At 39.7% G+C, this 26,620-nt stretch overlaps 1 protein-coding gene across 2 annotated transcripts in view; it reads left to right on the top strand.

Moving 5' to 3' along the window:
* The window catches only part of RASA3 (RAS p21 protein activator 3), a 128,470-nt gene that overhangs the window by 68,958 nt on the left and 32,892 nt on the right, over positions 1-26,620 (top strand). For both annotated transcript variants that reach the window (XM_033513158.1, XM_015640084.3), the window contains exons 5-6: positions 3,598-3,674; positions 25,759-25,839. In XM_033513158.1, coding sequence (XP_033369049.1) covers positions 3,598-3,674; positions 25,759-25,839 — 158 coding nt within the window. The remainder of the gene's footprint in view (positions 1-3,597; positions 3,675-25,758; positions 25,840-26,620) is intronic.

Raw genomic sequence — 26,620 nt, 5'->3', positions numbered from 1 at the left:
GGCTGGCCTCATTATGTGGTGTTAGATGTGGTTAGGAAGGAGGTGTGACCTGTGACCCCACCCTCCATATCAGCCAGAGCTGATGGAAAAGGAAGTGCTCAGCAGTTGAATTGGCGCTCCTTCAGCTTGTTCCTTGGAAAGGGGTCCTACCCTTCCAAAGGAGAAGCTTATGCTAATAAGCATAGCTGCTTCTAGGAACAGCCTGAAATACATTTGTTAATAGAAATGTTTTGAGTGATTAATACATGCTGCTTCAGAATTGTCAAACCTCCAGATTTTTTCTCCAATTTTTTGTTTGCTCTGCTAAAGGGAAAAAAGCATTATAGCCTCATAATGCAGGACTGAGCCTAGGCTCAATCCCTGGCTCCAAAGGAGGGATTCTCTCTGAGCAGGATGAAGCCACTGTTTCAGCTTTCGGTAAAACAGAATTATTTTTTTTTGTTCTGTTGCATTGTCTAATCTTTGCTGCTTGTAAACTCTGCAGACCTACTAGAATAGAAGACCCTTGTTATTATTATAGTAGTTCTTTTAATAATGAAAAAATAAATTTCTTTCTTACAAACTGTCAAAGATCATAGCAATTCTCTGTTTCTGTGACACATTTAATCCATTGTAGGTTGACCTTGTTATTATTAAATTAACTTTAGATCTAATGATACTGACTTTTTGCAGTTTTCTGTCTTCCCTTTGCAAAATAAATTATCTGGTATTTTGTAAACCCAACTAATGCCATTTCTGAGGAGTGAACTTACTTAGATGAATCCTTATATTTTGCATAATGGTATAATTGATTTGGGAAAAAGCCTTCTGTTTACGTAAGAGTAATATTTTCTGTAAATTAATCCTGAAAGTATATTACTGTAGCCTTATTTCAAGGTATTTGAGTTTTTAACTGGTAACAAAACACTGGAAGATATTTTGGGAATAGTTGTGTGCTACTGATTCCAGCGATCCCATGACCTCTGTTTTGCTGTAGGAAGCTTGGAGTCTCTTTTTGAGCAGCTGACCATTTTCAAAGCTTTCACAAGAGAAAGATGAAAGCTACAAGAAAAAATGGCTTTTCGCCCAGAAGGGGCAGCACCATCATTTTATGCTTAATGTAGCAGGGAAAATGTGTGAAATACTGCTGATTTTTAAATTTTTTTTCCCAACCTAATTTCTGAAATGAGTAGCTTCCATTTTATTCAGTCTGTGTGAGATTAAGCAAATGGCCACTTTGAGTTTGCTCTCGGGCTCATGTTAAGTGCATTGAAGCATTGTTTACTGAGAAGGGTAGGTCTCACTTTTGTTTAAGACCAGCAGAAATATTTCTATAAAAACATATGTTTACCTTGGTATTTTTCTACAATGAGATATTTTCTGTGAAGTTGCTAAATCTCTGTTCTTGTCTCTTAATTTCTTCAAAATTTGTATTAATGTTGATTTCTCTGGTAGTTAGCAGGATAGCAACAAGGATAGCAGTAGTGAGTTTTACAGGTTCATAATATAAATTTATTCTCCAGAGACTAATGGTTTAGATCCTGTAATAGAATATGCAGCCAGTGGGAGAGAGAACATTGAAATGTGAGGAAAATAAAGTAAAACAAAAGCAAGAAAGCTGTTCTGCTTAAGCAGAATTCTTATCTGATTACATGCCCAGCCCTTGTCATGTACAGCTACAGTGGGCATTGCAGTGGTACCGATCCCTTGAGAGAGCTGGGTCTGTAAGTGACTTCATGCATTTGTGCAGAGAAACATGCTCTTTGCATGAGGACAGGTTTCAGTTTGGAAGCCAATGACAGATGCTGACTTGGACATACAATGACAGGGCGCAGGAGGATACCTGTGTAACTGAAACACAAATCAGGAGTGACAGCTGAATGCAACATTTGGTTTTTGCATTGGGGGTGGCGGTGGTTTAATTAATTTTTTTTTTTAAATGATGCAGAAGACACATGGCAGAGGCCTTGTTTGAAGCTCACAGTCTGATCTGGGTTCTTCCCTGTTCAAAGTGCCAGGGAGCTGCTGTGGTGCCTCTGCAACTTTATATAGATTGAAGAGCTTGTCTTCAATTGGAGAGGTTGTCTTCCTTGTTTTCTGGAAGAACAGCAGTATCATCTGCCACGTGTACTTGGAGGGTCTGTGTTCCAGCCCTCAGATAGGAAAAAGTGTTACTGAGTCAGAGTACTGAAGGTACAAGTAGATGATCAAGGTTTGGGAAGTGAAAGCATGAAGTGTGCCTTCAAGGTAGTATAGAAGGAACGGTACTGAATAAAGGATATACACTAGGAAGGGGAGAGAATGACTGTAGCAGTAAGAAACAGAATGCTTTATAGGAGCCTTCAGGACAAGTATTCGGGCACTGAGTCCAGTGTTTGTGCTTCTTAATGTGAGAGGACCAGGGAATGACCTTGGACTGAACTTCTGTGTGACCATGCTCCTTGATTATTGCTGCACTCCTTGCTGTGCTTTGGGCTACCTTCATCAGCTTTTGTCCAGACAAATCTGCTGTAGGGAGAGGGAATCTTAGCAGCATAGGTGCAACTTGAGGCCAGGGTTTCATCTTTACTCTCCTCTGTTGCCCAGGACAGACATCCTCGTGGAGCAGGACATTGTAGTAACTAATGACAAGAGATAGGTGAAGTCACTGGCAAGAGTTTTGGTCCTGTGCAAAAAAGGGCAAAGGTCTTATAAAAGGGGTGGCAAAAGAATTTTGTGTGATTTGAACTAAAGATGATACCCATGTTAGAGCTGTGACTAATTAGCAAGGTGGATTTCAGCATCCTTTGGTACAAACCAAGAAGGGGACAGTAATGAAAATGAAAGGCTCAGTTTTGGCTATGGTAATTTGCAGAAGATGACTGGGCACTGCTGGCATGTCAGATTTAGTCAATAGCAAAATGTGTTTTGCATTTACTGCATACACACTGTAAAAGTGATGCTGAGATTTTGTCAGTGGGAGTGGCTACTCACATTTTGACATACAATGGAATTAGTAAGAGGAATACAGTTGGTATTTGTTTGCCTTTATTTTCTTAGTGTATTGAGGGATAGTATCTTGGCCCAAGTCATAATAAATGATGTGATGGTAAGGAGTTGAAGACTGTAACAGTAAATGCTGTGGATGCTAGCAACATGATTGAACTTTTTTTTTTTTTAAATAGTTGTTTGATATAGTTTTATTGATACTTGCCTTATGATTTGTATTGCTTAATAGATTTTATTTCTATAATGTTTAAAACATGTAGGTGTTAATTTATAACGCACTTCTGTGATATTTTTAACAATAGCATTGCAGATTAACTTGCTTAATATTTAAAATGCTAACTACAACTTCAACACAACGTTTCTGTGTCAGACTGTGGACACTCCATATCCTTCAATTAGTACAACGTAGAGATTATATAATGGTGGGAATTATGCACCCAAATTTAGTTGGATGACAACTAGTCTGGATTCTCTGGCAGTGGAAAGACCTTAACTATACAGCTCTTATTTACTCTTTAGACTTCTCCTGGAATTACTTGCACAAACTGGCTTGATTTGGTTGAAGTTGGAATGGCATGACTACCTATGCATAAAACTAACTTTTCCTGTGGTGTTTTTGGTGTGTTTCAGGGGAAGGTCCACCTGGAGCTGAGACTGAGTGAAGTCATAACAGACACTGGTGTTGTCTGCCATAAGCTCGCAACACGGTAGGACTTGAAATGTGGCTGCAAAGTTATGAGAAACAGATTGCAAGCAGTGTGCAGTGCTTCATTTAAAAATAGTTGGAGGAATCAACACATTTATTTGGACACACTGAATGTTTTTAATCAGAAATATCCTTATGAATTTATAGGGTGTGAGATTTTTTCCATTTTCCCTTCTCTTCACAAAATCTGTCATTTTCTTCCTAATAGTCTTAAATGTTAGTAAATCCCTTATCCAATTTAGTCATGGCATCAATACTAAAATGACATCAAAGGATAATATTAATGTCCTTCTAATTTGCACTAAAGACCTTACCAGCTAAGTAAATTTGTAGCACAATTTGTGTGGTGAGTGATAGAGAGTTGAGTTAAAACAAAAGTTTGCTATCACTAAGGCAGCCTCAGAATCAGCTATCCAGTCTCATTCAAGTTGAAACAGATGCCACAGGACTCAAATGGCAGTAAATATTCCTCTGTCCTCTGAGGAGGAGTCTGGAAGGCCACTGCTCTCTGGCCACACCAAAGCCTTTCAGGTTTCCTCAGAAGTAGTGGCAGAGCTGGTTGGCTTCTGTGAGGAATGCTTTGTGTTCTCTGGCAGAAGAGCTGTCAAAATCAGGCTGCTGGCATCGTACACTTCTAGCTGTGTGGGAGTCATGTCAATGTGATAAATGCTCTGCTGGGAAAGTTCTGACCAGCCAAATTTTCAGACCGGTATTTGATATAATTTTGTTGCTGCCTTTGCTAAGGCTTTGTCCTGACAACGTCTTGACATCTAGGAAATGCAGGTGACCCATATGGTGACCTCCATCACTGTAAGCCCACTCTTGATAGGAGGATGTGTTGGGGTAAGTGGTCCTGCCTGCCTGTGCATGTACCCTCTGGTCACACAGGTCCTCCCAGAGCTCTGCAGCAGGAGCATTCAAACTCTTTCTCTCTGCAGTCTGCTGTGATGGGGCAGATCGAATACCAGGGGATAGTCTGTTACAAGTTGCTGTGTAGGCTCTGAGCTCCAGTGAACTTGTTAACCAGGGCAAAGTGCTGCTGAAACATAATTGTACCTCTTTGAGAACAAAAATTGCCATGTCAGTATAGCTGTGCACCACCTGGAGGGCACAGCCTTCCTCTAGCTGCTACCTGAGGACTCTCGTTATGTCATTTTCCATTGCCCAATTTGAATATGACCAAGTGATGATGGTCATCCACATTCTTGAGAAACCAGGGCTCAAACCTGTATCTACCAAGTCTTAGGCTGGTAATCTAAGTGTTGTTTGTATTGCTATTGGTCCCTAAGACTTTGCGGGACAGGGGGAAATAGAATGTGGGAAAAGGCAGTTTCTTTGTCAGAGAGGGTGTATGTGTGTGGGACATAGAGGACAGTGGGTTTATCACTGAGCTTGGACTCCTTGAAGCAAGCCTGGAGGACAGTGTGCTTAGAGAGGGAAAAGGAGTACAGTTGTCCTGATTACCACATTGAGGTTTTTTTTTTTTTGCTTTGGCCTTTCTGAAGGCATGTACTGTAGTCCTTAGATGTGATACAGCCACAGAGCCTTCTGTCCATATCCTTTGAGCCCTAATTGTGGGTTGAGATCCTGTGATGTCCATGACTCTGCAAACATGGTTCAATTAAAACACCCTTCTGCTCTCATCTGTTTTGAATAGCTAGGTGTGGTATATTGAAGAACCTTCAGAAGTGTTTGCCTCTGATTGTTTTATTCTGAGAGAGTATGTCATACCACAGCCAGATGTCTTTTAAAGGTTTTGTCTTCATTTAAGTGGGACCTGGTGACATGACAGTACCAATGGATTTTTCAGTGAACTTCCTGAAATGCTAGAAATAAGTGTCTGAAAAGGTCCTTCTTAATATGTATTACATGCAGCTTCTTGCTTCATGAATAGCAGTAAGGCAATGACTACTTTTACGGTGTGATTTTCTAGCTTTCTATTCATTTGAACAGACAGCTTTCAAATACTTACTCGGATTTTTACTTGTATATTCTTGATTTGAAGACTATTTCATCAGCTTTCTACAATGCAGAGAAAAAAACTTAGATTGGTTTGTGAAGCATTCTGTAACCATGATTTGCTAGGTATTGTTCAGGGTATTACCTGCAATGTGTAGAAAAATCATGGGGTTTTAACCACAGAATCATAATGAGCCCAGGTGTCTTAGAAACAAAATGTGAGAGTCAGAGCTTACGCAAGCTTTTGTCTGCTGAAACTGGCTTTTCCCATTGCCACCTTCTCTTTGGTGTCTGACATGGACACTTCAGCTTTGTCTGGTTTGCACATTTATTTGTTATTTGAGTGGTAAGTGACAGTAGAGCTTAGCAGTTCAAAAGGAAAATGAGAAAGAAAAATGTTTCTAGAGTATGTAGTTCCATTGATGCAGTTTTTCATGGCAATGTGTCTTAGCTGTGAGAAAGAGGAGGGGAGTGATGAAGGGGAATGATTACATTGGGTGGAAAAAACACTTCAGAATGTAGTCCAACATTTTCTTCATGCCACACTGCTTGCTTCAGGAAGGTCTATAGCAAGCTGCAGCTCTTAACATTTTTCCACATGATCTGAAATATCTTTCAAGTTTTTTAATAGATATCTTGGTTCTAGCACTTCAGCATGTAAGAAAAAATGCTCAGCTAAGTGTCTGTGCATCTGGAATTTGCCAGTGAGGAGCGCAGCAAAGGCAGGAGAGACAGAACCTTTGTTAGAGGTAGATCATGAGTGAAAAGCAGAGAATAGTTGCTTTAGGGAAGTGCAGCTTCCAATTGAGTATTGTGAAAATAACTGATTTTCTTGTGAAAATCTTGTTGATGTTACAGTGAGCAAATAAGAGAAGGCTGAAAAATATAAGCGAGAATCTAGAATCAGTTATTCTTAAAAACTGACTTGTTCTGATGAATCTAATGTCTGTCTTGTGAATGTCCTTGACTTCGTTTTAAAAAATAGATATGTCTAGGTTTTTTAAAAGGAAACATTTAGCTACAGAGATAAACAATACCCTAAAAATGACCTCATACATATAACTGGTTGAACAGTTCAGGTTTGCAGGGAGAACAAAAGCTGCATCCAGTGGGCAGCTGTTTCAAAATACCTTAGAGACACTTGCTTTTTTAAGCCCCAGATAGTGCTTGTTTTCAAAGACCATGTATGTAGGCTAAATGAAGACTTGGCCCAATTAGGAGACTTCTTTACCTTTCCAGAAGATATGATCTTACCCATAGGTCTTTATCAGTGTTCATTCTGAGCCCATTCACATTGCTGCCACCTCTGCATTCCAGAAAGCCTGGAAAGCAGCTGGGGCTGAGCCAGCCTGCAGTCCTGTGGAGCATGCTGTGAACAGTCAGCTGGATGAATGGCTGGAAAAATTCATCTGAATGGAAGGGCAAATTAAAATATTTAAGTGCTGAGCTCTTGAACATTAAAGTAGATTATTAAAAAATGCAAAAGGTAAGTGTGCTTCCTCAGCCTCTGCAGAGGAAGCAAAATATTGGGTTCAAAACCTGTTACCTAATAGCATCTCCTTAGGAAGCATTCAGTACTTTCATTTAGTCTTAAACCACTAAGCTGTTGTGCTTCATCAGAGGCCGTAGTCTCAGCCAGCTGCTACAGCACAATCTCCTGGACTGAATCCCTGCAAAAGAGATTAAAAGGAGAAGCATTAGTGGATTTAAAAGTTATATTGACAGTACAGAAATATGCACCACACTCACACTGCTTGTGTCCCCCAGCATCATCTTCTGTCATACTCTGTAAAGAAGCACAAGCTCTCACTTTGGATGCTCCTTCTGGGAAGAGTTTCCTACTTGTGGGCTCCCCCTGTGGGACCTGGTGCAAAACCTGGTGGTCCTTGTGACTGGTCCCCGTAAGTCTCCTGTGTCCCAGTCACAGGACTTGGGGTGCAGGCTCTTGATGTGTATGTTCACACCATACAGAGAGAGCAGAGGTACAGCCTGCTGACCACAGACCCTTGCCCAAGTGTGTCAGATAAAAAAACTACATGCATGGACTTTGTGGTTTGGCACCTTCCCGTAGCTGTATTTGTACTAAATACTGTTGTGCCATGTTGTAAGTGATCTTGAGTGCTGGGGAAATTAAGTCTTACTCAGTAGGTCTGGCTTCTCCCCTTTCTTTCACTCACAGAAGATCTTGTGCTGTGTTTGTCCACACTTTTTACAGCCACAGACTTCTTGGCCCTCTGCACACCATCACTGCTTGTTGTGACTATCAACTCTGGCCTCACCTTCCACTGGTGAAGTGAAGGCTGTCTCCTGTTTGTTACCTGCCAGAAATCTGTCTGTAATTTCATGAACATTTTTAAGATAGGCCATGGAAAGAAGTGGTTCAGGCTTTCCCATGCTTCTGGCTGCTTGTGTCCATACACACCCCTTTGTGCTGCCACACAACTTCTGGCAGCTGCTTGACCAATGTTGTATTTTATTTTTTTCCCCCTCATACTTTTTAAGCTGAAACAGGCCTTAATCCTGTGTATCCTAGAAACTGCACTTTTCTTCTCCTGTAATGCAGAGGAAGGAAAATGACCAAGGAAAGATTCTCTTTCTGCAGCCATGCTGGGTGGAAGTGTTTGAACTAAGTAATGAGCAGTATGTGTTTAGCTGTATTACATGAATACATCTGTAAATCGGTGGTATGTACTTCTCCCTAAATATCTTTTATGAGCCACCACTTCCCATATACAGAAACTTTTCTTGCTTTGCAACCAAAGTACTTGTAAAGGGTCCCTAGACTTTTTGTAAACCTTTCCCCACCACTGCTGGAGCAGTTTTGGGGCAACATATTTGTGTTTAGCACAGAAAGGTGGTTCCTCAGAGGCTTTAAGCCTGTGGGCTGTCCAAACAACTTTGTCTCATCAGTCAGAGCCACACTGCCAAGGAACAACAGATACATTAATTTCTATTTATTTAATAAAGAGGAGGGCTCCTGTAGATAGCTTTGTAGCAATCTGTAGGCTTTGCTGTGGTTAAGCTACCAGAGGCAACATTTAGAGGCAGTGTTCTGTATTTAGCAAGATGACATCTTGCAGCATGCCTGAAGGAACAGGCCATTGAACTCCTGTTGAAAGTCAGAGTGAGCTGGGAGCCTGGCTCCCTGATCATCCTTTGAGAATTCCAGCATGTGTATGTAATTAGTCACATTTAAATGTCTGTATTTATTCAGTGTCCCCAGCTGCTCCATCAAGTGTTGTCTTATGTCTTGTCTCTTAGTTTTAAAAAAGCTTGGAAACATCTGCTTTGGAGAGCTCACCCCTCCTCCCTTCTGCTTCTTTTATTCTCCCACCCAGTAAATCTATATAGCTAAATAACAACATATGTGCTTCAGAGGCCACTGCTGTCTTTCATATGTAGCACAGTTTTCCAGTAAGCAATTTGGAAGTCTACAAATACATTATCAATGCTGAAATTTTATTTGGTAAGTGAAGCTTTTGTAGCTTTGGTATGGAAGACATGGCTGCTCTGCATTAATTTATGAATTAAATGCTGTGCAACTCTCTTGAGAGCTCTACAAGGTGTATTCCAACCACATGGAACAAAGTTGAATGGGCAGTTTACAAGAGCAAGCAGGAAAGGAGACAATAAGTAGGTATGACATCCGTGAGATAAACACTTCAGAAATTATTAAAAGAACAGTGACTGATCTATGGGCTTTAAAAGCCTTCTGGAGAGGAAGAGGGAGATAAGGAAGAAGGTTTCATTTGTCAAGTGTGGTTAAACCCTCTGCCTAGGGGTGGGAGTCCTGGGACTTGGTGATGGTTCCCTAGCCTTCCCTGCCATGTGAATAGAGCACAGAGCATGCAGTGGGCAGCATCTGACCTTCCTCTCTGATTGCTCACATTATAGATCTGAATTTCCTTGTCCATGAGCATTGCTGCTCACTGGTTGACAATCATCGCCCTAAATCAGATTGACTTTATGTAACTGTTTAAAAGTCTCTTATGCAATATGCACTTTCTAAGGTTAAGGTAAATGATGCTTCAATTTGAAAATTTCAGAGTCTCATCCTTTTTGTTTTGTTGGTCACAACTCACAGAGGGCAAAGTTACCATTAAGTTACCATTACCAACCATTAAATCTGGTTGTAAGGGCGGAGATAATGGCCATTCCTGCTTTTGGATCAGCAGTCTGGATCCTAATCTAAAGCGCAAATGGAAAACACGATCCCATTTTGTCTGGTGCAGGTTTGCTGTTTCCTCCTGTGATTCTATTTGGAGACACCTTGAAAAACTACAGGAGTGTAGCTAGTCCTTCTATCATGGAACTTGTTTAAATGCATTTGTGTAAAATTAAAACATACAGGCGTCATCTCTGAATCATATGAGAATTTCTCTTTACTAGCTAGCTTGTTTCCTGCTTTTCTCATTTATGTTGGAGCTAGCTGACTTTCTAGTACATAACTATCTTAATCAAATACCACGAAGAGGTAAAGAATTTGTCTAAAGGGTTGGATTAAAGAGAAAGCTTGGAAATGCATGGCTATATTTACCTACTGATGCTGAAGACCAAATTTTGTTGGCTTTCTGTTGTGGTACTCTCTCTAATGCTGGTGAGAGCAGGAGTGCAGGCAGAGTGACCAGTGAAGTTTTAGAAAATACTTTTCTCTGCTGTTTTGTTGGGAGAGTGTTGTTTGTTTGTTTTTTCTGAATTCAGTTTTAATGCAGAAAACACTTGGACTCATTAGCTTGATGAAATTTCTTAAATCTCTTATAGTAGTCAGATTTTCTTTAATAGGTGGTGGTGAAGTCTAGTTCCTTGTCAGTGGTGTAGAGCAGGGTTTGCTCCTCTCTTTTGAGTGTGGTGTGCTATATACAGTATTTTCCTTTTCCAAATTGAAGCTGGTGTTCTGCTAAAGTGTCAGCAGGAACCAGGGGGTGTTTTGTTTTGTTGCTTTGTAAGGCAGTAATGCTCAGTCTCAGGCTCTTGATGGATATGTTGGTGTGGTGCAGGGCTGCACCACAGTGTGGAGGTAGCCTGAGGCCAGAGCTGGCAGTGGCTGCTTTTCCTGTTACAGCTGTTTCCTATGTTACAGCTCTCGGTGCTCTTTGCTTACATCCACAATGGGTCCCTGAGCCACCCATCCCTCTTGGGTTTGCTGCATCGTTTAGAGAGCATACATTTGTGTTGCTTTAGAAAAGTTTCCATGCCACTGCAGAGACTCACAGCCAGCTTTGAATTCACTTCAGGGTCAAATGAAGCTTATTTTCCTGCCTAAAACATGACCCACATCACTTAGGGGAAAAAAAAGGTATTGCTAAGTACAAGAAGGCCAGTTTAATGTATGCATCAATCAGGTGAACTCAGAGTATTTTGAAAAATTTCAACTTCTGTTTCCTCCTGGGAAGGAATACTAATAAAGGTATAAAGTGGTTTCATGGCTTAATTTTGAATAAACTCATGCATCCATTAAATGTGTTCCTTTCTCTGGAGGGCAAGCCCTGCATCAAGCTGCGCCTTTTCCTGCAGGGTTGCAGCTTGATCATGCTTTTATTCTTGTGTGGGTTTTGTAACAAACTGATGGGGGAACATGGTCAGAGGTTAAATCACATAGTATCTGGTACTTTTATCATGAAATGCTGCAGTGCTGTGGGGTTTGGGAGTACAGAGGGGAAGAGATATGTATCTTTATAAGGCTTTAACATAGTGCATCAATTTTTTCTTCTTTCCTCCCAGCTCTCATAACACTGAGTTTACACTTTCTCTGCTGTGCTTCTCCATCTTCACCAAAACCTCTGTTGACTGTTTTGTGGGCTAAATCAAGTTTCAGTTGTTCTCCATTAAACCTCTGATTTATATATTTATATAGAAATACTGTCTTCTGCTGTGTTTCCACTAAATGAAGTTTAGCACTTCTTTGTTTTTGTATTCAGTGTTTCTTCAGTGCTTCTCCTCTATTCATGAAATTTTTATGCAAATCACATACAAGTGTCATTTTACCTGTAATCCAAATCAACAGCAACTTCAATTAGACTCACTTGTTTTAAAGTGCTCACCATTTTGAGATTGGAAAGTCATCATGTGACTCTCTGGAATAAAAGTTGGTTTGTAATTAAAGACTCAAATGTAAGTCTTAAGCCATTCTGTTTCAGCAGTAAATGCTGCTGTGTAAGTAATGTGACAGTGCTTCCTGTTTTACACAGAGTAGACACAGACTGGGATTATAAATGGAGGCAGATTATTCAAGCATAAATCCTTATGGTAAATGATTTCATTTCTAAACGTGCTTGAGGTCACAGTGTTTGGGTGTTTTGGGGGCATTAGAGAACATTCCTGTAGTATCCATGTTTATAAAAAGTGCCTGGATTTTGAGAACTGTGAATTGTTAGCACCTTCAATAGGCTGTCAGTGCCCCAAATATCTGCAGTTTTTACTTCACTGATGTCCTTCAATGATGATCAGCTAGAGGAGTTCAGTTACATTTGAGGTAGGGCCCTCGAAAAAACCAGCTAGTTGGCTTGCAACATGACCTATATCAAAAGCTTCTTTGGAGTACATGGTATTTAGCATAATACAAGGGTGAATTTATACCCTGTTTCATTCTGAGTGACTTGAGATTTCTACAGCTTCTGTGGCAGACTCCATCCAAAACCAATGCTGGAGAAGTTTGTAAAGGAGCAATGTGATGAGGCACATACTACAAATCACAGTTGTCTCTGAAAAATTTTTATCTGTTGCTCCAAGAGCAACACTTGCCAGCATGATACTTAGGTAGCAGAATGGAACTAGGAACAGACATCAAGGTAGGATAGAATTGAGGGAAGCTGGAGGGTAAAGAAGAAGCTGCACGGCACCAAGTGTTGAGGGTGGATGGTTTCTTTTTTTGTTGGGTTTTTTTTGTTGTTTTTTTTCAGATATAAGGAGAGTAGAGACGTGGTACACAATACCAAGGAAGCACTTGTCATTAACTTCACTGTTCACAGAAGGACTTGTTGAGAGGAAGTTATTGCAAAAAGTTACATAGTGGATGTGGCAATAATGAAAAAGTATCTCTTGCTTATCTCTTGTCCATCTGGAATCATGTTCATGCTTCTGTGTACGTTATTGTACTGAGAATTCAACTAGTTACGTACTATGAGTGAGTACTTTCCAGTATCCACAGTGCTAAAATCACCTGTTGTCAACTGTATGTCCCCCTATTTCTCTGTCTTGGTGTGAATTTTTGACTTGGATGCCATTTTTTGGAAATTTCAGTAAGAGTTTGTTGTGGAAAAATTCATCTATTTTAGCAGTTATATATTTGTAACATAAAAAGCACTTCTGAGTCAGATTAAAAATCTTTCAATACACATTTTTAACTTAACATTACTTTGAGACCTATCATTTTCACTACAAGGTAGGTTGCTAGTTTCTCTAATCTTTTTGTTCTCACAAATACTAAGAGAAAAGGGAAATACTCTGAAAGAAACTTCAGTAAGCACAGAAATTGTCTAGGAGGCTATGCTTTTGGAGGTAGTAATGTCTGCAGTTAATTTTAACTTATGTTACTGTTGACTTGGTTCCAAGCTGATGGTTTTGTAATAATTTCATACAAGCTTCAAATAGAGGCAACAATTCAGCTAGACTATACAGCTGCAGATGTACTCACTGTGTACAGTTTGACCCTTTTAGTTGTTTGACAGTCACTGCTGTATTGTCCAGTTTTATTCCCCACCAGCCCAAACATATTTGTAAAAGGTGGCACAGTGTGACAGCAGACTCTCACTATTTATGTGCTTTTCAGTCAGAAGCTGCTGAGATCTGCTGTGTGCAGCCCTATCCTCCCTAGGGGCATCCAGGGGTGCTTTCTTCTCTGCATAGTCATTGAGTTTAATAAAAATAGTAGAACTGGAGTATCTTTTGAAATCTTTACCACTTATTCAAATTTTGTGGAAAATGCCAGCTGATTAAAATAAAAAAGGTGATTGATTGACAAGTATAGACAGAAAGCATTTTCTCTTAAGGTTCTGTCTTTAGGAGACTGGGCTGAAAAGCATGTTGTTAAACTCAGAAGTATTCATGGAAGAGCTACAGGAAAAATAGAAGAGCTGGTAAATATGTATTATACTGAGTGACTGCTGGATTTATGCAAGAAAAACTTTGATGATACCAAGATGGGCGGGAGTATTGATCTCTTGGAGGGTAGGAAGGGCTCTGCAGAGGGGCCTGGACAGGCTGGATTGAAGGGCTGAACCAGCAATAGAGGCTGCACCTTGAGTACTGTGTCCAGCTCTGGGCTCAGTTTTGGAAGGACCTTGAGGTGCTGGAGTGTGTCCAGAGGAGGGCAGTGAAGCTGATGAAGAATATGGAATGGATGTCCTGTGAGGAGTGGCTGAGGAAGCTGGGGTTGTTCAGCCTGGAGAGGAGGAGGCTCCAAGGGGACCTTCTCACTCTTTACAACCACCTGAAAGGAGGCTGTATCCAGGTGGGGGTTGGCCTCTCCTCCCTGGCAACCAGCAACAGGACAAGAGGACACAGTCTTGAGCTGTGCCAAGGGAGGACTAGGCTGGACATCAAGAAGAAATTCTTCACAGAAAGGGTGACTGGGCATTGGAAAAGGCTGCCCAGGGAGGTGGTGGAGTCACCATCCCTGGAGGTGTTTAAGAAAAGACTGAGTGTGGCACTTAGTGCCATGGTCTACTTGACAAGGTGGTGTTAGGTGATAAGGACTTGATGATCTCAGAGGTCTTTTACCTCGATGATTCAGTGTAATCTCAGTATGCACATTATTTAGAAGAGTCCTTCTGAATGTACAGTTACTTATTCCTACCATAAGTGATAACCAATATTTGGAAGCTCAAGACTAGTGGGAAACAAACTGTAAAACCATTGGGGGTGGGGAGTGAGTTTGTTTTTGTCATGATCGTTAATCAGCAAACAATTTCATGTAGAACACTGAGAGGATATTTTAATAGTTGTGTTTCCTTTGAGTTAAATTTTGATTTATCTTCAGAAACGTGATCTCAAGATGAAGTAAGCATCATGAATTTGTTGCACACATTTACTAGGTGTAGGCTTTCACCACTGTCTCAAGAGGCCAGACTATGTGTTTCCAATGATCCCTTTTTGTCCCAAGCTATGAGGATAAATATAACATAACACCAGTATGAACTCTTTCTGCAATAACTGGAATTAAAAAGCTGATGTGGGCTACTAATTAAAACTGGTTATACCAACATGCTTATCTGACTGTGCCCTAATTTGCATCTTGTTTTTCCATAACATTTCCGTTAATTTTGTGAATTCTAGTTGGAGACCATTTTTATGTTCACTGTGACACAATTTGTATAACTTTAGCCCAGTTCTCTTATCAGAACAAATGCACTGTATCAGCATTACTTTGGAACTTAGCTGGCAAACATAACTGCCATCAGGTCTCAGCAGGGCTGATGAATCAACTTAATTTGAATTCCTTAATGAAAGTAGGAAGTGTAGAACAAATTGCTGCTTTTTAATAATAGCTATTGTTAATCAAGATCCCAGATTGTCTGATTATTCACATAAATGTAATCAAGCATTGTTCTGAGCTGTTTCAAGTTGAGTTTTTTAAAGCATTAAAGGTTCCACCTACCTCAGGTGTGCCAATGCATTCTCATTACAGAGGATTGTAGCCTCTGTGAAGGGTTTGAATGCACCTTTGATTGCTTTCTTGTTCCACAGATAATTACTTATTTTCTTTATAAATGGAAACCTATTTTTGTTTTGCTTTCATTTAGAAAGGTGTATTTGTTACTACATCTAATTCAATATATAATGTTAAAATCTATGTGGAAGAGTATTCAAGGATTTATTTGGTAGAAAAATCATTATACTTGGGTAGGGATGAGAAGAAGCTGGCTGGGTTTACATTCTGGTGGTGCTACAGCTTTCATTAAACCATCTCATTCCTTTGTATTCCCTTCCTGTGTGCATCCCCCATCACCCAAAAGATGCTTCTCAGCTGATGCATTCTCTTGGCCCAAGAGTTCTGGATTGTTGGGCTCTGTGGTTCAAATGTGTCATGACATGTAATTTAGATGCTCTTTTTCCAATCTGCTATGCTTCATGTTCTCCCAGTTGTTCCAGATGTTTGTCAGCTCAAGTCACTCACTACCATGTCTAATTTTTTATTTAAAATATTACTGGCTATGGCCAACCTGGGATATCTGTTTGACATGACCGTACTCAGCACTTGGGAGGAAACTCTTGCTCACCAGTTGGGTAGGAAAGCCCTAAGATGAGATGCTCCTGTTTATCTCTTGTTTCTTAGCATTGAATACTCCCACTCTCACACACCCACACTTACCCACTCCCCACCAGGGTGCCTTATTTCCTTCTCTCTGTCATAATTGAAAGCTTCTGCTTTTAAATTTTTCCTTATCTTTTACTTCATAATCAGATTCCTGCCAGTAGGCTCAAAAGCTTTTGAGTGATTTCTTGGTAACTTCTGTTCTGCCATGTATCACTGTTTCTTAGGGATAGGTGTCAGTTATTCTGACAGCTTCTTCATTCTGTCTTCCTTCTTGTCATATGGGTATCAAACATCTAATAGTTGTGGATGCTTCTGGCCTCTGCTGGCTGGTGGAGGGGAAAAGTCAGGACATGTTCTTGCAGCTTGTTTTGTTTGCTATGTGCTTACTCATGTACACAGTGACATGCAATTGCTACCTGAAAGGAAAGGTTGTGCTGTGTGTCCCTGCAGCTCCTTCCTGGGAGCAGGTTAATCTTGGACAGGTCTCAAGTCAGAGATCACTTCAGTTTTCTTTGCATAAAACCTTTATTTCCCATACAGAACACTGAGACCAAAATACTTTTCTAAGCAAATAAAAATGACATGTGAGATTTTTGTGTCATGGTCTGGCTTCATTATTTAGCCATAACAGCATTCTGCCTCTGACTCCCATGCTGCCTTTTGGTCTTCATTCTTTTCTTATCAGCCTGTACAGACAGGATCTCATTGCTTCCATTTAGGATTGCCACAGGCCACAGTCAGCTCAGCTAAAGCTGCTGGCTGGGCTCTAATCATTTGCTGTGTATTGTAATCGTTGCTGTTTTGTGCTTCACATCTTTTGCATTTCTCACCACACTGCATTAACATGGGTGCTTCTGCAACTACCTTGATATGTTGACCCATATCTTGGCTTCCTGCCATACTACATGAAATTCAGATTTCTTCACTTGCCCCTACAAGAACCAATACAGTATTATCATTAATACCTTTTCTGATTGTGCTGCTTCTTTTGTTTTGTTATTCCATTATATTTTTTATGTACTACTTGCTTTGCTTTAACTTGTTTCTGCATCCTTTGTCTGCTCTGAATACCAGCATGTACTAGAAATAACTTCTTGCTTAGCCTTTCTCTTTTCTCTACTGTTGTTAAGTTCTTGTTCCCTGTTAATAGCTGGGATTGCCAGTCTGAGACCAAGGCAGAAGGAAATGATGATGTCAGTGCCAGGAATAGTCACTAAATCAGAGTAGTTGAAAATTTCAGTGAGCTTGTGTCTCTACTTAAAGCCTCAGGACACTGTCATAGAGGATAATTTAACCATTTTTTAGTATTGACATAACTGAAGAATTTTCTGAAGAGGCTTTTAGGAAGCTTGCAACTCTCCTGTAATTGGCTCATAAACTTTACTAATGGATTAATTCCTTGTCCTGCAAGAACAGGATGGCTGACACACACTTTTTAGTCTGCTCTCTTTAGTATAGAGTACAGATGGTACTCTGTAAATGTGTCCTTTTAAAGGTCTTTCTAGAGTGGGTATTGGAAAGCAAATGGGATGTTTTGAACTGTAGTATGGAGGGCATCTCCTATATTAATAGCAGAAAAAAAGTCTGTTTTTAAACTTCTACAAAATGTGTAGCTGTTTAACCACATGAGAAGTTTGCAGTTTATTTGAAGTAATACTGGTTTTAGGGATGCATACGTATTGACAGTATATATCTTCCTTACTGTTAATGGGGTGTTTTTTTGTATTTGAGGTAGTTTTACTGTAATATCTGTAATAGGATTTGGTAGAATGGGGAAGTAGGGGCTCATTAGCTTTCTATATGTTATTTGTTGGCTTTGTAGGAATATTTGTCCCTCTTTTTCTGTAAAATATCTTCAGTGAAATACCTGGGAAAGAAATTTTTGCTTGAACGAAGACACAGTCAATTCCTCTTCCTTTGCTCTCTCAGAAGGAAATCACCATTACTAGCTTTGTGTTAACAAGAGTTGTGTGTGCCAGAAATTCTGTGCATACAGAGCTTTCCACTTAAGACAAAAAGCTAATCTGCATGCTGCATGAGGCTGCAAAAACTCATGTAGGTCAGCTTGGGAAGGAATCTATTCAGTGTAACATGGGTTTAAGAACATGTTTAAATTTGTTGGACTGTGACAATTTTCAGCTGAACTAGAAATGGGGAAGAAAAGGTTGTGCTTAAATGGGGTTGCAGCTGTAATCTCAGTTTCAAGGTTTCTATTGTACTTTTGCCATAGAGGCTTTGGGGAGTATTCTAAAGGGGAAAAAAACAAAGTAGTTGCCTGCACAGCCTATTTGTCTTATGTCTTTAAGGTCAATTAAAATGGGAGTAGTTTTGTGTGTATAAATATATTCTGTATATAAAGGTTTGAGAGTCAACACCTCAAATGCTGTAAAACTCTTTGTTCTAAGGGAATACACATTGAGTGAATTGCTGGTCCAAGTGAAGTCCCATTTGGTTGAATGGGGCAAGATTTCATTTAGTGACACAGATCTTTGTGGCAGAATGAGTTGCCACATGAAGGGAGGAAGAGTAGCTTCAGTTAACTGTTAATCCTCTCAAATGTTAAGGAGATGACAAGTGTTTATTTTTGCATTATAAGCCAGAACTTGTTTGTTCATGAAAATAGAAGGAGGAGAGTATTATCCAGATAAGACAGGGTACTGCTGGAGTTTCTCAAGGAGAGTGGTTTTCCTGGAGGGCCAGTGAGAGTGGTGGGAGGCCAGACTGGAGAGCAGCAATGTGGATGAGGATTAGATAAAGACTCTGGTTGCAGGTTTCCTGGAGAGATGAAATAAAGTAATGGGACAATGTCTTGAAAAATCATGATGGCAAATCAAGTACTGATGTATTTTGTTCAGTATGGCTCTATCTACTTGGACATTGTTCCATCCTTTCCTTTCCCTGGTTCATTCTCCCATGGTGGCATGGTCAGTGGTCACCAGACACTACACAGTGCTGTTACATTTTGTGTCTGTGTGGGACATAACTGGAAGGTGAACTAGGGCACATCATTGTAGGCAATTCCCAGGATGTGAGAACTGCTATCAGAGGAAACTGGTCTGTTCCCACTACAAAACAACATTCAGGTGAGAAGAATAGTAGGAAATCTTGTTTTGGTACAAATAGATCACTTACAAAAGTCAAGGAATAGGGACTTCTGAAATAATCTTTTACTGGAGTTTAGTTACTGAGAAGTGGGTATGATCCTTTGGCTTCAAATGATCATCCAGAGGACAAGGACTTGATTCAAATATGTGGATTCCATTTTCTTAGCCTCCTTATTCCCTGGGGACAGGGGCAAGTTTTAGAGTATGGATTGGTAAAGAAATTTTGAGAGGGTTGGGACACAATAATTGTAGTATTTTTGATGATGAAGGCAGAGTGGAATTTAAAACCAGGATTGAGTAAACTGTAAAAAAAGTTTGTCATATTCCAGAAGAAACTGGCCACTTGGTCAGCCCCTTGACAAAAAGGGTTTGTGTGTTTGTTAAATCCTCAGTGGACATCCAGTAGATTATTTTGTGGAAGTGAAGGGGACGTGCAAAGCTTGTCTGAAGGCACACAAACAGATGTAGTACTTGGTCAGACTCAGCCCAGGATGATGACTCCAAGTTTATCTAGGAGATAAAGAATTATAAGCACAGTCATACAGTGACACACTCTCCTGGCCTCTGAAAATTTATGATTTGGGGAATTTATGAGCTAGACATGGCACCTCTCTGCTTATTAGTGGTGAATGCACTTTGTCTTACTTACATTCAGACAAAGCCCCTCTGAAACGTGTGAATGTAACTGGTTTATTAAGGCTGTGATAAAGGGAACAAGAAGCAGGCCTGGTAATAATTCCTGCTTGCAGTGGAAGGTGTAAGTCAGTTCACTGGTCTGAGAGCAGCTACCATGTGCTCACCCAGATGTGAGCTTGGCCAAGGTGTATGTGAAAGACTGTCATGCAGCATTACAGCAAAGCTCCTCCTAAACCACTAGGAATGAGAAAGGAGCTCAGCTTGTGGTGCAAAGCTGCACCAAAAGAAAAGAATATTAAAGGATGAACTGAACCTTACAAGGAAAGGATACTATGTCTTTGCTGTCAGACTAGGCAGAAAAGACTGGACTGCTCTATTATTGAAGTTAAAGAGTTATAACCTTATTTTATGTGTCATGAGAAGCCCAGTCACAAGGAGAGACTGTGTAGAGGTGTTCTGTTACCCCTGGAAGAGAAAGTATTCAGGGTAGTACATATATTACAAGATTACTCTAGTCATCTTGAAAAATTGGGAAGGAAAAAAAAAAAGTGAGAGATCTAGAGCGACTTCAGAAGCTAAGTCATATACCCAGCTTCTGGGAAATGTACTTTACCAAACAAGTACTTAGCATAAGCCAAAGATGCATTGTTTTGATGACAGTTCTAAAAAATCTACCACAAGTTTGCTTTTAAGTTGGTCCTTGTCTAGTCAGGCTTACCTCACAAAGTACTGAGTGTTCAAGTAATCATTAGATCACTGGAGCAGGCAAGGAGGAAGTCTCTTGTCTTTAAAATGATACAGAGCAGAACCTGAGTATGGCCAAAAAAATGTGCATGTGAGATGGAATGAAAGTCTCAAGATAAAGAAATGAAAGAGAGGTGGAAATAGAGGCTGGAAATAGAGGAATGGTAAGATAGATGAGCAAACTTGCTAAGTATCTATATTGATCTCAGAAACCAAGAAATTAAAATGTATGGTACAGCAATAGAAAGAAATTGTATTGAAAAAATGATGTATTTATTTTCTCTTGAGGAATCACAGTGAGACAAGAGTCTGATTTGAGAAGGAGAATGGGAATGGTGTGCTGGTCCCTACCCTAGGCTGAAAGTGGGGGAAACAACTGAGCCTGACTCAGTAGACTGGAAGTGATTTATTCTGGAAAAATAGTAAATACACATAGGAGTTTTAAGAGCAACTGTGTCAGTTCTGATTTGGTTTTTTTTTTGTCTGTTTTTGCCTTGATTGTCCATTCTGACACACAAGGAGGCTGATGACACATGTGCATCTTGAACTAATCACAAAGCCTGTAATTTCTAAATAATTTTTGCTGTTCCAGGGCAGCAGCATGGAATGCCTGTGGGCTTGGATCATTCTGATGTTGCTCACCTGTGTTAATCCTGGTTTTGAGTATGTTTGTGTAGGGGCTGTGTCAGAGATTACAGCCTCCAGTGCTTAGCTGGCAACCCAGAGGCAGAGGAAATGCCTGTACTGTCAGATATGAGCTACTTAGTCTTTGTTGAAAAATGTCTCTTCTTCTTCAAGATCTTCTGCTCCTGCCACCCTCTCAGCTTCTGTAGACATCAGGGCATACTTATGGCATGTTTAGGTTTTTGAGGTTTTCTCTTACCCACTGGGAATTTTCCATAGCTTGTTTACTCTTCTGAAGGTTTGGTCATGAACCACATTGAAAACTGAACTGCCTAGTTTCTTGAAACGTATTAATTTTATAAACCACAAGCAAAATACAGTGAGGCAGCTGCATTGAGAGTTTTCTCACATGACCCAGCACTAACCTTAGCTCTGCCCAGCCAGGCAAGCTGTGAGGGATGGCTCACTCTGCCCCAGCTGGGCTCCAGACAGCTGATGGTGAGAAATTACCAGTTGGGTAGACAAGATTCTGGCAGCCACTGGACTATTTCTTTTCTCTGGGGTCTGATGGGTTGACTTGTAATTCTTGAATAATCTTTATTGTCTAGGATTTTTTTTCATTATTCTGGTAAATGTAAGTTAAGTTAATTCTGCAGATGACTATAGCCAATGGCATTTTATTTTTTACTTTGTTCACTGCTTCCCACTAGACCCCCCCCCCCACTTTCCCAAGATCATATCTTTATTACACATTTTTTTCCTTTTTCATCTAATCCAGATATGAACTATCAATCTAAATAACATGATGGCCATATGGCATAACTGAGATTCCATTTTATTGTCTCTGAGTAGCTGACATTCTGTTCTAGATCTTTTCCTTCTTGCCAGGTAAAGCCAGTGTTTTGGTACCAGGCTGGGAGAGAGGAACATTAATTGACTTAGCAATTTTCCCATGACTGAAGAAAATGACTGTAAAAAAACCTGTCCTAACATTACAGTATCCTGTGGCTAAGGAGAGTATTCTAACATAAGTCAACCAGACCTGTGCATTGTTGAATTTTATTTTTTCGCCTCATAATGCTTTGTAAGAGACAAGAATCAGAATGAGCATCTCTCCAAACACAGCCTTCTTTCCTCAAAATTCTAAGTATTAAGTATTTTGCCTAATTTCTTTAACATTCTTAAACAATAACTGCTTTTAAATTACCTGAAAGACTTGTGATACAGTCTGTTGGTGTGTTTCCTGTTTTCCCACATTTCATTTCTTTCAAGGTTGTTTTTGCTTTTCTTATTCCAGCTGCACACAAAGAAAGATCTTGCTCTTAAGTCATCATGAGTGCACAAGAACATCTGTGTATTTTGTTTTATTCTTTTTTTTCCTTTTGGTTTTTCCTTTTTCCCCAGAGAACAGAACAACTACCCTACTGTGTAAAATGCCCCTCTAGTCTAGCCTAGTACTGATGCTCCCTGGTGAGTGATATTTCAAGTGGTATGATTGCTTCAGTGTTGCACCCTTCCTGATTACCAATTTGGGATTTCCTGAGCTGAAGGAGGCTTCTGGACCATTAAGCTTTAATAGCTGCCTACAAACCTATACTCCATGAATTTTTATAGTGCTGGTTTTAATCCACATATTCTTTCAACCTCCACAACACCCCACACCAGTAAGTTTTGCAATTTCATTGTGTAGAAAAAGTACTTCCTTTGTTTCTTTTTAAACCTTCTGTCTGGTAATTTCATTGTGTGCCCCATAATTATTTTGTGAGGAAATGCTCTTCACACCATTCATGATTTTGTAAGCTGTTTGTGGATGGATAACTTCTGTTTTCTGAGCTGGAGAGTACAGACCTGGGAGAGCTATGAGTGGTTAGAAGCTATCTGTTGTTCTTCTCCATGTGTTCTGGAGAGCACACACAATTCAAATTGTAGGTGTCCAGTGATGTACATGGATGTGTTCTCTCCAACCAGCTGGTGATACTGCTTGCCTTTTCAACCATGGCTGATGATGGATGTGGTAACAGAGGGCTACCCACAAGAAAAACCTTAAAATCTTCTGTGTGGCAATATTAGAATAGATCCTGTCATTGTACATGTGTACAGTTGGGGTGTACATATTTTTTGTTTGGATGAGTTCACACTTCTCATCATTCCAATTCATCTGTGACATTTTAAAATTTATTTTCTGGTTTTTTTGTGTAGTGATTTGCAAACTCTTTATGTCCTCAAGTGTAGATTATGCTCTCTAGGATCACATTCTATTTTCTGCATATTCTTGAAAGAACTGCTTTTACTAATGCAGGAGTATTTCTCTCTCTGGCCAAATGCTCTAGCTGTTTAAATTTCACATAGCTCTTCCTGTATGGATGAGAGCTCACTTGGAATCCATTCATGAGCAGCAGAAAATTGGCTGACTGTTATAAAGCCATTGAGTTACTGTTTCATTTTAAGGAACTTCCATACTGCTTTAAGGAAGCACTGGAACACAGGAGTTTGGTTTGACATTGACACTTGGTGTACAATTGTTCTGTTAAATAGGAATATGTTCAAGCTACATCTACCATCCTAAAAGAATTACCAGTACTCTTGCTGTAGCTCACTAGGAAAGTGTTTCTGCTGTGAATGTGGTCCTACTGGTGTAAAGACACTGGAAGGAAAGTGGTCTGTCCTTTACTTGTAAAAAAATCAAGCTGCACCTGCCTCTCCATAAAAACTTCCTGCTGGTACTTACTGATTTTCCCTCCTGTGCTGACAGGCACTCTGTCAGAAGGCTACAGTGTAAAATTCCCCATAACGTTCTTTTTTTCACATCTGCCCTTTTTAAATTCAAAAAGTGGCATTTCCCTTACAATTTTGAGTATTTGTATTACATGTGCAAAAAAACTTATTCTACACTTGTTCTGTAAGGTAAGATTGCTTGTAATTTGATTGCTTGTAAACAGGCATCTGGTTTATTTATGAGGCCTCTGAGAGATGTGGAGATGTCAAATTCATGTGTTTCATGGGTACCTCTTGCCTCGCTGGAGCAGTGTGAAGCGATGGTGAAAGGAACTAAGTCATTCCAAATGGCACAGCATGCTTTGCGTTGAGGCAGCCGGATCATGTGTTCTGTGTATTGCTTGATGTTGAGGGTTCCTGAAGCTTACACCATGTATTTCCAGCTGGTACTGGGATAGAATCTGTGGCTTGAATTTCACTGTTTGTGTTGTAGCACTGCAGTATCAGATATGTGCTTAAGCTAGGTGGCTCAGGGGCTTCTAAGTTCTGTCTCTGTGGATGGTAAACTTGTAGTGAAATAATAAAGTCCAGAAATCAAAGCATCACATAGCCTATGCAATCCAGGCTTTTCCTAACTTCCTCTGTGGTTTTGATCTATGATTCCACTTGTATATCCAGAAAACAGAAGATAATTTTGTACTAGTGTTAGTGAATTAGCAGTGAGGAGTTGACTAGGTTAGGGCTGTGCAATTCAGAAATTTGTGGGTCAGTGCATTACTGGGGGCTGTCTGTATTGAAAGACAGCTACCTAGCCTTCATTCTGAGGGGCCATGAGTAGGACAACTCAGCTATAAATGTAATGTATCATTTCAGTTACCAGTGTGTGCCCCTTAGTGTGATCTTCAGTCTTCTACTTGTAGTGCTCTGTGAACCTGTCTAGGTTGTACCTTTTCTGGTACCAAAATGATTCCTGTATTGATGCAGAATATTACTTTTTTTCTCCCTTTATTGAGAGGAAGTAATAATAGGCCTGTAGTTAAACTGTATTTGAAGTCTACACTATATTTTACCAACTAACTTACCTTCACTATCTGTTATATATGATATTTCACATTGCAATAATAGTACCACTCACTTGACCAAAGAGCTTCATGGTTTGTCTTTGCTGAAATTTTCCAGTTAAAATTGTGCAGATAGATTAGCCCAGCAGGTTGGAAGCAGAACTTGTTGCAGGAAAGAGTTGTGGCCACTGGCTTGTCTGACTTTGTTTCCACTTGGTGCTGCGTTCCTCAGTAGATTTTAACTTCTGAAACATGCAGCATTTTTTCACTTTCCGGAGCTAGTTGTGTTGGGTTTTTCCTTCCTCCTCTTCTTTTTTCTTTTTTTCTCCCCCAAAGAGATGTTGGAATGAGTGAAAAAGTCCAGATTTCCCACCATTGTGTGCAGCAAACCCCAATTTGTTCCATTTTGTTCCTCCAATGTCCCTGTTACTACTTGACTGCACAGCTGCTGAACATGGAGAAGGATGGCTGTGTCATATTGTTTCCTGGTCTATAATTAATACAACTTTACAAATAAGTCCATGCTAAATTTTGCAAAAGCACTGAGGTCTTCATGAATGTTACTCTGAAAAATGTCTTAACTGCTTCTGGGATCTGTGGGATCTGTCTGTGTGGGTTTTTTTATATTTACAGAATAAATTCTGGTTATGTATTTTGGTGAATAAGTTGTCACTGAATTTTAAAGTGCTGACAGCTCCCATCTTGACAGCAGACTCCTACTTCATGAACCTTAAATTGCTGTGCTTGCATAATAAGAATCCTTTGAGTTAAGTTTTCTCAGTAATTTAACAGTATTTTTGACCCTTACTAAAGTTAGTATTTAAGAACAAAATGTTCAGGTATAAATTAAATGTTTCTGCTTGGTCACATTTCAATTGACTATTGTAAAGTATCATTAAAAAAACCCCAAATAAACCTATGAAAATGCATCACTTCTATTTTTACTCCAGTCTTTAATTATTTTGTCTTCATTTTCTTTCTTTCTAGAGTTTTGGAGTGCCAAGGGCTGCCCATCGTGAATGGGCAATGTGATCCCTATGCCACCGTTACCTTAGCAGGACCTTCCAGGCAAGTATTGCACATTCAAGAGCTTCCATTTTATAAGGATATTTTCTGTTTCCTTTGTCTATTAGAAATCCACTTTCTCTGATGGACAGCTGGGAGTATTTAGACACTGCTAGAATATGTTAAGTATTGGGGCGAGTGTGTGTATGAGCTACTGAATTATGCTAGTAAGTAATTTGAGACTTGTTTCAGTTTTGATTTATGTAAAGATCTGAATAATCACTGAATAATTTGAATATCGCAGAGTATATAATGTGTGGTTAGTCTTAATTTATGCATCTTCTCACCTCACAGTTGGAGGCCAGTTTTTGAGCAAATTCATTGCCTAATTTTGGGCAGGGTAGAAGAAAAATGTGAATACATCAACATCTTGCCAAGTATGCATGTTTGCATGTGAATATTTAGTGTCTTCACTTTCAAGGTGTGACAAATTAATGTGTATGTCAAAAACCCTCAATGGCTCAGTCCTGTAATTTGATATATGCAGACATAACAGCGTGGATAAAATTTGGAATGAGGTTTTCGTGATGAGATTCTGCATAATACTCTTCAGTTTAAATTTGGGATTCAATTTTCCCATCTGTTATAAAAATTCCCTGTGCTGTTGGATGTCCCTGTTTTTTTTCTGCTTATCTAGTAATCTTTTAGGTCTGTGTCATTTTAGAAACAAAACAGCTCTGCTGTGACCTCAAAGAATCAGAGTTGGTAACATGGGTTATTAATAATGTTTTACATCAATTTATTGAAAATACTATAAATAAGAAGCATTCTTGAAAAATATTTA

Source organism: Parus major, chromosome 1 (assembly GCF_001522545.3).
Source record: "Parus major isolate Abel chromosome 1, Parus_major1.1, whole genome shotgun sequence".
Lineage (NCBI taxonomy): Eukaryota > Metazoa > Chordata > Aves > Passeriformes > Paridae > Parus > Parus major.
This window is presented reverse-complemented; position numbering and strand designations above follow the sequence as displayed.